The 12,068-nt window shown below is 38.3% G+C and overlaps 2 protein-coding genes across 4 annotated transcripts in view; both read left to right on the top strand.

Annotated features, from left to right (window-relative positions):
• The first annotated feature begins 276 nt into the window (after positions 1-276).
• LOC135071736 (uncharacterized) lies at positions 277-3,107 on the top strand. The gene is made up of 2 exons (XM_063965522.1): positions 277-497; positions 1,278-3,107. Exons 1-2 carry the CDS (start codon positions 322-324, stop codon positions 1,921-1,923), a joined length of 822 nt encoding a protein of 273 aa, XP_063821592.1. The 5' UTR covers positions 277-321; the 3' UTR covers positions 1,924-3,107.
• A 4,137-nt stretch (positions 3,108-7,244) lies between these two features.
• LOC135071734 (RNA-binding protein Musashi homolog Rbp6) overlaps positions 7,245-12,068 on the top strand; it is a 615,851-nt gene continuing 611,027 nt past the window's right edge. The window contains exons 1-2 of one of the 3 annotated variants that reach the window (XM_063965517.1): positions 7,245-7,459; positions 7,530-7,570. In XM_063965517.1, coding sequence (XP_063821587.1) covers positions 7,401-7,459; positions 7,530-7,570 — 100 coding nt within the window. In that variant the 5' untranslated portion in view covers positions 7,245-7,400. The remainder of the gene's footprint in view (positions 7,460-7,529; positions 7,571-12,068) is intronic. The other 2 variants (XM_063965519.1, XM_063965518.1) reach the window with 2 other exon arrangements.

The raw sequence follows: 12,068 nt of genomic DNA, 5'->3' as shown, positions 1-12,068 counted from the left end.
ACATAGCGAGTGTTATTTAATGCCAAAATCACGAAATCTTATGCGTAGTACGTATATATCGATGATATTTTGTATGTAAATATTTCAAAACAAAACTGTTTTTTTCTTTTAACTCCAGGGATAGATTGCAGTGCGCTTCGGTTTACACATTAGTATTGGTCTGAGGAACAAAATTCACTATGGGTTGATTCTGGGCAGCACTTGGTCCAGACCCTGGCACTATCCTTTAAGTCTGAAAAAGTGTAATAAAATAACATTGTGTATTTACAGTTCACCACGAACCAGACAAAATGCATCACAGTAGCGTCAACCACAAGCGGAATGATTCACAGCGTGCCTGTGGCCCACATCGCACCTCCACGTATCACCGGCAGTACTGTGCATTATTACACCAGCGCTACTGTGCCACAGACGGGACAACGGACTATACACCATCTACCGCAGGCTACCGTCACTATACAGAGCATCCCGGGCTCTACGTCCCAGATGATACGAGGGTGAGCTTTACGATACATTATTTTATGTACTACACCACATTATCACACCTCCGCGTATCACCGGCAGTACCGTGCATTATTACACCAGCGCTACTGTGCCACAGACGGGACAACGGACTATACACCATCTACCGCAGGCTACCGTCACTATACAGAGCATCCCGGGCTCTACGTCCCATGATGATACGAGGGTGAGCTTTACGATACATTATTTTATGTACTACACCACATTATCACACCTCCGCGTATCACCGGCAGTACTGTGCATTATTACACCAGCGCTACTGTGCCACAAACGGGACAGCGGATTATAAACCATCTACCACAGGCTACAGTCACTGAGCATCCCGGGGTCTACATCCCTGATGATACGAGGGTGAGAGTTGGTTTAATAAAATTATAATCCCATCTAATTTCCAAAGGCAACGTCACCATATATGTAGAGTACTCCGGGCTCTACGTCCCAAATGCTACGACGGTGACTGCTATAATCCACTACTACACTGGCACTGTCGTGCCGAAGACTGGCCAGCGAGCTTGTACACCACCTGCCACGAACTACCGTCATTATACACAGTATCCCGGGCTTACCTCCTAGATGATGCAAGGGTGAGGTGATATCGTTACACCACTACTAGCGCCAGCGCGCTGTTAGCTGGGATCACGGGCCATAAGCCATAGATAATTTTTGACCTAAAAAACGAATGTAGTATGTTCGTGAAAATAATATTTTCAATGCCTGCTTAATGACAGTAAAATTAATAACGCATTCTCTTCCAGGATCCCAATCAACGCGAAATCGGGCACGTTCAGCACAGTCATGTCTCAAGGCACGGCCAGCGCCATCATCGGCTTCGGGACGCGCGCCAGCACCGCCACCCTGCTCACAGGCACCCCACAGTACGTCAATGTCTCCTCCAAGTCATTCCCCACAGGGAACATACTACACAACGCGATCGTCTCCCGGAACATACTAAACCGCACCAACCTCAACACTGTCACCTCAGGCGTATCGTTCAACGTGACAGCTGTCAGACCAGTCCTCCACACAACCGCCCCCAAAATAAGCACGGTCGTGACAGCCAGCACCGGCTTTGACAACATATCGACGACGAAAGATATGATCGACAACGCGTGCAACTCTTCGGTGATGCTAAAAAAAGTTCTCACTCTAGGCAGCGCGGGCGCGGCCAAATCCTTCATGATGCATAACACCCAAAAGGTCCTCTCCACGGGATTCGCTAACGGAGTCACTCCACCGCCTAACGTCACGATCGTTAGCTCTGGGACCAGTGGGGGAATCATCAACAATTCTATCCACACGTCTAATATCGTCAGTCCCACTTCTGGCACTTTGAGCGCTACGCACGCCACTCTCTCTGCGTTACTCTCATCCGGCGACGGAAATCCATCGCCAAAAAATTAATCAACTAGATTCCTTGTTCAGTAGTATTACGAGTCAACGTTGATCTCATTATCGATAGAATATTCTTGAATCTGCCATTGTCCCTTTCCAAATATTATTCTAGTGTTCTATGGAATGTTGTATTAGTGTCAGAGAATTTGAAGATTGATGTCTAAAATATATCGAGTGAGCTATATTAATATAATCGATGCGGTAATTAAAATTGAAATATGCTTGCTTAATATATCACTCGAAAAAAATCCAAAAATAACGCAATTTCTAGTGTTTTACTAAAGTAAAATCACTTAAAATATAATTATTACTCCTAAAGTCTGTTGTGTATTAAATTGTCGTCAAGTAGAACGTTCTTAAGTATTAATGTGGCTGTGTTCCTTAGTAAAAACCTTTTAAAAATAATTAGTACAAATAAATGTTTCAATGTTTATTAGTAAGATGTTAGATTGTTTAGACCTAGAAGCGTGAATTAGCGTATTTAGAAAGGGCCAGGGCTTTGTAATTTATTTTTATTCCCTAAACATTTTAGTAGAATCTCTTCTTTTTACGAGACTGATTCCTGCTCTCGCTTCTAATAAGAAAAATCCCGAGGGAAACTTCAACTATCACTCCGTAATGAAATCATGTAATCAGAAGAAAATATTCTTCTTCTCTATTATTGTAACATCATAGTGCTTCTTTATCACATTTATAAGACAAGAGAAGCAAATATACGCGTCCCTTCAGAATGAGTGTTTCCATCTCATGTTTTTTTCACTCTATATTCTATGCCAAAGAGGATTGGTCAACTACAGCCGAGTTGCTAATCGTGCACAAATATAATTTCATTTTAATGTCACTTTGTACCTTAATTAATTATTTCTCATTCTATAGGCAACCCTGGCCCTTACCAGTGATATTCCTAAAACTCGCGTTGCTTTAAATAATTCGAATAACTTACTGCCAGTTTGTAAAATTACTTATAAGTATAAAAGCATTAGAATGCAGGATATTATCTTGAAAACTGTTTAAATGCGCCATGAAGACATATTCTAATATAAATAATGCATATTTTTTGATTTTGTATACTGTTCTATTTTTATGTAACCTGTGTGTAAAATAATTATGTACCTGTGTTGTGACTGCTAGTGTTGTATGTTATTGTGTATTTTGTTGATCTTTGCAGCTTTAATTTATTATTATTATTATTTATTTATATCGTGCGATGCGATCAAAAAAATATTATTGATCTTTCGATATCTGTCGAATTAGTTGAATTTTCCCGTGTATAAAAATATTATATTACCTGACTCAATATGGATTAAGGTCATAGGAAGCGTCTTTCATCCATTTGCTTGTCAGATGGGAAGTATCAAATAATATTAGAAAACTATTGCAAAGTAGAGTTGTGATTTACGCGTGAAACCCATAATGATGATGATAGTTTAAGCAGGTGAGTGTAATCTGTACTGCTTAATGCGTATTATTGATTTTATTATCATTTACTTTTATTAGTTTCGGACTCATTTTTGAGTAACCAATCGTGATACTTTTTGAAAATATAGGATTATACTTTATGAAAAATAAGATTTAATCCAGTAAACAGATGGATTAAAGATGCTCCTAATTCGTATTTTGCTAGTACCTCATTGTCTATGCAAAGAATTGATAAATTAAAACAGATGGGTCCTATTTCAAATTCAACCAGAAACGTTTATAAGAAGAGATTAGTATTAATTAGTAAAATGTTATTATGATCTTAAGATTTCCCTTGTGATTTGAATAAAATTATTCCAATTCATGTTCCAAAGATGATAACATTGCTTATTTTGTAAGTTATTGCGCAAAAAGCTTTAAAATAAGGGTTCCTTGTCAGGACTACGGAACCCTAAAAACGCGTTATAATTTTAAAATTTTTGCTTATTTTGCGTTCAGCAATGCTTAATTAGCTTTATCGAGTTGCAATATTTATTATTATGTATTCGTTAGCTTTTGTGCAATTTAGTTTGAGCTTTTACAAGCTTTAGTTATTTGCAATATTCAAAATTTGGCTTTAACGTATTTGTTTTTATGCGGCTTGTTATTTTTTATTTGTTGTTCTTTGCAAGCTTTGCTTTGCGTATGTTTATGTTTGATGGTTTTAGAGCATCTTTCTTTAGACGAGTATAAGCATCTCATTGATAATTTGATTTTGTCATATGTTTTTTTGACATATGAGATTCATATTATAAAACGAAATTCTATTTTATCAGTCTACTCTCAAGCCTTTGATTGGTGTATTTTTTTAGTTTAACCACACATCGGCTTCAATTAATGCTTGAGTTCGAATCGAGTATTGAGTATCGTTTTAAAATACTAATTAGACTCAACAATGTTCTCAAGTAAGTACATACAGAGGCTTATGCTAGTTTAAAGAAAGGTGTACAAGAGTAGGTATCTAATAGTACAAACTAAGAGGTTGTAATGGTACAATCTTTATTTAGGCTGTGTTCATAATTTATGCTGGATTTCTATATTCAATCCTAATCCAAATTATACGGATTTGGATTGTCAACTGTCAAATTTTAATATGTTTTTGGCCAAAATAACTGCGGTTTTTGATGTTTTTACATTTTTATATTGTTTATAAGACTATTTAAACAATATTAAAGTGTAAATGCATCGAAATTTTTGGAAATATAATCTAAAACTGAATTCAATTTGACAGTTGTAATCCGGATTTGGACAAGGATTGAATATGGGAATCGGGCGTTAGTGTCCCCGAGGTTAATGTTTCACGACTAGTTAGTGTTAGTACGGTTTTTTTGTCTAGTTGATTTGAAGCGGGTATCACTAGAGTAGGTTAAGTTTATTTTACCAAAGTATTGTTGGTATAAGTGGAGTATTAGTTGCGGTAGAGGTTGATTGTAGACGTTAATGTGACTTGTTTATGTTTAATGGTATCGTAGTTGTCAATTAGATTTGTTTGCACTAGCTCTAGCCTACGGCTTTTTCCGCGTGGAATTTGATCTGTCACAGAATACTGTACACCGCGATCAGAAGTATTTTAACTGTTGTCAAAAGCACATAATATGAATTTAAATATTTGTACCTTGAGGAATTATAGTTTCCCAGTACAAACTTTAACTCTCTTGAAATTCTTCATTTCGACAATAACGTCTTTCCCTGATCGATATACTGATTTCGGCGCGAAAAAGTAAAACATTACAAAGCATCTTTTAGTTTACTCATTTGACGCCAATTTTTGCGTTTATTAAATTCAATTCAAAATTGCTTCGTATTAAATTCAATTCAAAATTGTTAGCCAAACACTGCAAAGGTTTTGCGTTATTTCATATTCTGAGACGTGGGCGGAGCTTTGAGCAAACAGTAGTAAAACTACACAATCTTTTACTACCACGCACATTTGAAACCGGAATTTTACTTTAGCTATACTTATTTTTCTGATAAACGAGTTTATTTATATTTCTTTACAACGTGTTTTTTATAAGGGTGGGTTTCCATTATTGCAGATTCGCGCGGAGTGACGCGGAGCTTGATATTTTTTACATGTTGAGAGCATGCTCATTTTCACCATCATTTCCTATATTTTATGTGACCCTATGGTAACACATAACAGGAATTTTGTTTTCATAGGGGTCACTTGAGAAATTAGGGATTGATGGTGAAAACGGGCATCAGTCTCCTAAATCAAACTAAAAACGTAAAAGTTACCTGTATGTGTAATAAAGGAGGAGCCTTGATGATTATTAATTCATTTGTTATTATTTTAGTGCAATAAAATACATAGTCTATGTAAACTGTATTATTACAGTTTGTAAGATATTTTTTCAGCTGATAGGGGAGGCATATTAGCAGGGTTTCCTTGGCACCCAGGCTTGAATCCCTAAAAACCGCTTAGTTTTTCCGTCAAGCGCCGCTTTAATGGAAAGGCACCCTTAACATAATGTATTCACCGTTTTATTAATTTTTTAGCACTTTTGTGTTAGTGTTATTTATTTATTTATATTTGTGGTTTTTAATCATGCAGTACCTTCACTTGTTTTCCTCAAGTACCGCTCATTTTAAGACTGGCTGTGTATGACATACTATTATTTGTGATAGCTCGAAAAGTCCGATTAAGGTATTTTTCAGTATAGTTTTCTTATTCAAAGTACCTATAATAAGATATAATAATATAAATAAAACCAATTTAAGTGCACGTAATTAAAATATACATAAATAGATACCGATACAGGGAATTTTGTACAGACCTTTAAATAGAGGAATTCTTTTTATGACTTTCATCAATTAAACTTAACTACAGGCATGTGTAGAAAATTATATTGAAATATACTTTGAATTTTTCATCGGTCTTCATTATTATGCCTAATAATATTATGGGATCATTATTTTCATATTGTAATGATAAATTAATTAACAAATTGTTCTGAAAAAAAATTAATAATATATTCCTAAAATAATTATGATACCTATATCGATCTACTAAATGGTTGTAAAATGTACGGTTGTATCTAAATGTAGCACTAAAGAGTTCCCTGTTCTTATGTAATAAATGATGTGTTTATGAAGTAAGTTGTATGATTTATCTACAGATTCATTATTTATAAAATGAAATGTTTAAATTAAAATATTTATAATGTACCTAACCTCTTGCTTTATAAATTGAAAAGTTAAGGTTGTTCTAAAATAAGTTGTAGGTAGGTATTTCGAATAACTAACTTTATGAAATTCGCTAGGAAAAAAAATAATTCAATGTTAACTGAATCGAATCAAAATCAAATGTAATATTCAAAAGAAAATTCACTGTGTGAGTAGCCTTATAAATCGGCAAAGAAGTGGAAAGGCTGTTACGAACGAAAATCCGATCGCGTAGCGCGTGGGCATTATTACGTAGCGTTTCGTAGCCCGCTACGTAAGACGGGTGTGACGTCACGCGCGCGGCCTGCCTGCTACAGACTGCTATCTTTACGCGTCGTGAAAATTAACTTCCTAAGACTATCGAAGTCCGTAGTAAGTACTTTGAAATGAAAATAAAACTTAAAGATTGAGACAGTAATATAACGAGCAAGCAATCCAAAAATAGTGGAGACTAAAGTTGTCGGTGTACTTTTAATTATGAATATTTGTTTCGGCAAAGTTTGCGAGTCGAGCGCGGGGGTGCAGGCGGTGGGCGTGCTCTAGGCGGGGCGGGCGGGGCGGGGGAGGGGCGCGAGCACGTGCGTCGCGCTCACGTGGTGGCGCGAGCGCGCTGCCTCGCGTCCGTCGTGCCGGCCGTATGAATAATTGTGTACGGAGTGAATGAATCGATGCGGCGGCGGCGCGGGCGGCGGGCGCGGGCGGCGGGCGGGCTGCGTGGAGGGGTGCGCCGCGGCGCGCCAGTCTCGTGCCGGTAGTCGGTAGTGCAGCCGAGCGACTCCGGGAGCCGTCCCCGCCGCGTCTCGCTCGATCGTAGTCGTAGTGCGCCCGCCGCTGGCCCGCCCCGGCCCCCGGCGCCAGAGCCCATGGATACCCAAAGTCAGGACGCGGCCCGCAGCCCCGCGGAGGTGCCCAACGACCCCGGGTACGACCCGCCGCCGCACGCCGACACCATCCCGCCCTTGGCCGCATCTGATCTTATGTTTATCTTGCAGGAAGATGTTCGTCGGAGGACTCAGCTGGCAGACTAGTCCAGGTACGCTCGACCGAGGCCCACCGCTGTACGCCTTCGCCGGCGGCGGATGTGCATCCGTTGCAATCGCCGGCGACGGCTGATCGCCTTCTTAGATCGCGGAAGAACGTCTCTAACCGTCACGGACTTGTGCGGCCCGGTTTTCAGTGATGAAGTATCGAGTTCGGTACATAAACACCGGTTGTACAAAAAGTTTGGTAGTCAGCTGATTAGTTACTCGTGTTCAAAAGATGCCGATGCGGTGAGATAAAGTAGTGGACGTGAATATGTCGGTTGTCCATGCGTGTCGGAGGTGTTTTTCATGGCAAAATAGTGTGTAATACACTGAAATTCAGTTATGTTGTTTAAATGCATCGGAAGTCAGGTGTGCGATGGCGGCCATGCCGACTGCGCGCGCAGCCTCCGCCGCCGCGCCGGCCTCTCCGCCCTACAGGCTTGCGCGCTATTTTCAGCCTTATCGCTATTAATATTCAGCGGATAATTCCAGTACAGGTTCCTTTAACCGGCTTCTGGCCCAAACAGTTATCACAACATAACCTCAATCTTAAGTACGTAGAGCACGGCACCGCCGCGATTCCTCCCCGTGTCACTAAGTAGGGTGAAACATAATTGGCGTTAAGTTAAACTTGTATTGATATGTGAAATTATTTGAAATACAAATCAAAATCGTGTTTATTGTTTTATTCCATACCTGATCAGACATTACGATAAGTTTTCAAAACATTTACCTGCATGGTAAAACTTTTCAAAAGTATAAAGTAAATTAGTTTAAAATTCGATATTGAAATTTTCATGATAGTTTCGCAATCTTGAAATGCGTGTGTAGTCTGTAGTCATCACGCTTTGCCGCCTGACGCGATCGTGAGAGCGTAATTTTCGTTGGTTTTGCAAGTGACAGTCGCACGCGCAAAGGTCCGACGATCCGAGATGCGCCCGGTATTGGGTCGATCGCCCACGCCGCACTTTGATCCTCTCTATCTATGCCAACTTTGTTCTTCTCTGGAGATCTAGGCCGCTGCATCGGCAACACTCAAGATATTATCGGATCTGTCGATCGAGCAGGGATACCGGGAAATAACGTAAATAGACGTACTTTCATGTTACGATGTTTATACGCGGTTAGAGTTTACTGTTTAGATAGATTTTGACGTGAGCTAGGTAGACGTATTTGATATTCCTGGTAAGACCACCCTCTCATTTGATTATTTAGCTCAGTATGAGAAATCCAAATGTAATTACAACGTTTTGGTGAAAGAGCATGGCATTGATGTATTATTACATCATACTTTCAAGAAAAATATCTGAAAATTTTACGTCGTTAGAACGTTTAAAATTAGCAATTAATTATCTCCTCGTGACGGATTTAGACGATTTTATCTTTTTGAAATGATAAACGATGTCGCGCATTTGAACCCGAACATCTGAACATATTTCGTCTCATAAAACTGTTATTTAATTTTACAGAATAACTTTTAAAAGCATTATATTTTTAACTATGAATAAATTAAGGAAGTTAGACCAGACCAGACCAGACCTAATCATGTTTTTAGAACCCGCATAGTTTAAAGTAATTAAGGTACAACACATTTATTGATTTAATTTCTAATTTAAAAATAGCTGTGTTGAATACTTAAAATAAATTATTGTAATGTTGTTGTACATAATGAAAGGAATCAGTAGGCAGCTCATTAAGCCCAGTAAGCCGTAGTTTTCTTGTTTGTATATTATTATCTATATATATACTCAACATCAAATAAACCGCACCTTCCGTGACGCGAACTTTAACGATTTTCTTGTGACACAATCATGGTGCCCCAACAATATTGGTGTTATTTGAAAGCCCAATAAATATCCTTAAAGAAAAACACATTTAATTTCTTAATAAATGATTAACATATACCATAAATTTGACTTGAAAAAATACCTCACTTTGGGCCCACCTGTGGGATAAATTAGACCAATTTTTATGGTTATAAGACCAAATAATGATCTCACGTGTCCTCTTTAACAGATGAATAGCGATAAATCCCAACTTAACAGTTTTATAGCCATAAAAGTTGGCTCTAGCGTAACTACCTATTTTTTGAAGAAGTGACTCTGGATCCTTCTAAAGACATATTTTTGGGGTAAAAACCTTTCCTTTAATGAAATGAAGGTTAGAACTAGGCTTTTAAATGGTGCCAATATTGGTGGGAAGTGGGAATGCATACGTTTGAAAATGCTTGTCGCGGGAGGTGCGATTTATTTGATGTCGAGTGTATAAAAATGAAACCCGTTTTCCGTTGTCACGACATAACATGAAAACGGCTTGACCGATTTGGCTGATTTTTTTTTTGTAGTTTTCTAATACTCTGTACAAGGTTTTTACGGAAAAAAATATAAAGAAAATCTCTACGCTAAGGCGGTACGAAGTTCGCCGGGTCAGCTAGTACATAATATAATGTATTTTTTGTAGGAATATTATTATTCTCTGTAGCTATTTTAAAATCGTTTAAGGCAACCTTGAATCTATTCTACGGTTGTAGACCTCAGTAAGAATTTTCTCATAAAAATTGAGTTGTCTCTAGTATCATGTTTGCTAAAGAACAACAACCTTACTAAGATAAGGTATTTTTTGAATTTAATATCACTGTTATCGCAAGCGATAACGTAGCGCCCCTCCATAATCTCAGTCTTACAAATATCAAAGTCGTCAATTCTCGCTGTCCCAGAATCGTTAAATGTGAGAATCAATCACAACCTGTTGATAAGATTGCTAAGCAGAGTACTAAAATCGTACAATATTGCACTACATTCGATGCTAAAATATCTTTTACATCGTTATTAGAGTAACATGTTGCATTGTAACCACATTGTTTGCGTCAAATAATCGATATAAAATAATCTTTTTACTGACGACGCAACAACAGATTTCGATAAACCGTAATCCGATTATCGAAAGCCCTTTACCCTGGTTTGATTCGATATTAATTCGATGTAATATTAAAACTGCTGCGAAATAAAAATAACTTAGTTATCTCGAGGAATTTGTTATGAAAATAATGTTATTAATTACAGTTCTTGAAGTGTTCCTCGTTACGTTTTTATCTGACCTTTACCGTAATCACAAGACGATATAGAGCAGTGTTTTTGTGACCGTTGAATTTGAAGTATTCCCCTAATTTCGTCGGTAATCATGAGAGCGGAAGTAACCTCTTCCACAATAACATCTCTATGACACGATCTTTTAGCTTTAACGACATTTTAACGACGAAACAATGTCAACGTGTCTGCATCTTTCGAATTTATCTTCCGTTCGGCTGTACAAAAGTTCAAGCCGTCATATTTTAAATAACCTCAGTTACGAAACGGGACAAGGATAAGTTATTCTAGTTTATATTACTAAAGTAACTCATTATTTCAGTGTTGCAAGCGCAAGCCGTTTTACAGCGAGTAGATGCGAGACAAAAGGTTGAGCTCCATTATCTGCGTCGGTTCGCGCCTGACATATCATTGACACGCTGCTTCAAGAGCTACCGACCGAACTATGTAGATATAGCAGATAAACAGCGCAAAACGTGTATTGTCGCCTTGGTGCCAGCATAGACTTGCACGCGGGTAGATTGCGCACGCGGTGCTCTCGATTTAGGTGGACGCCTATGTCCGTTTCCTTTCTAACTCCTTTGATCTTTTGAAGTCTTTATAATGGACGTCATTTTTAATTGGGTGTTCAGCGTTCAATGCTCATCGTGTCGGGTTCTAATTAATGTTAAATCATCAAAACGACGGATTTACTCATGATTTATTCAATTTAAAACACCTTTTAAAGCGCCTAAAAATAATAGCGTCAAACTGTTACTTAATTAAATGTAAACCGCTAGAAATCTCAGTTGTTTTATCGTTACGTTGTGGATTTAAGTCATCAACCTCAATCAGTAGCAAAACGGTAATGTCATACCCTATTTCGCACGCTGATCAATCTGTGTCCAAACTGCCTTATTTTTGTGAACTTTCTAAGATTTCGAAGACTTATTGGTTTCTTATTAGGAGCGAGACTGTATTCCAGTTAGTCTTTCTTAGTTTCCTGTGCCTGAGCGCGTCGTGCTAAGGTCGCGCGTGCCTTTGGCCCGAGCACAATAAGGCGAGCGGGTCGCTCGTTACGGTTATTATCGGGCGATTGTTTGGTTGGCCCCGTGCTCGTGCGCATTGCGTCTCCACTTTAACTCAGGGATTTTGTTATGCGATAGTGTTGTGATGCTGTTGTCGATAGATAAACCTTCTAGGTTCAAATTGTGAACAATGCTAGCTAACAAGATTACTTTGTCAGTCCGTGCAGCTAACAAATGCTATTACAGCGCTATCTATGTTTTCATCGCTGTTTTTTCTATAAGTAGGATATTAAAATATCGATTTCTTTCCCCGCTCTTTTACGTACACAACAATCGATAATTTCCAGTCCAATAATTGTGTAATGATATATTGATAATATCTTTCAAGATTTTAAATAGATTATTTACGTTCA

Source organism: Ostrinia nubilalis, chromosome 5 (genome assembly GCF_963855985.1).
Source record: "Ostrinia nubilalis chromosome 5, ilOstNubi1.1, whole genome shotgun sequence".
Lineage (NCBI taxonomy): Eukaryota > Metazoa > Arthropoda > Insecta > Lepidoptera > Crambidae > Ostrinia > Ostrinia nubilalis.
Note: the sequence above shows the minus strand (reverse complement) of the source record. Positions and strands in the feature narration are given on the sequence as shown.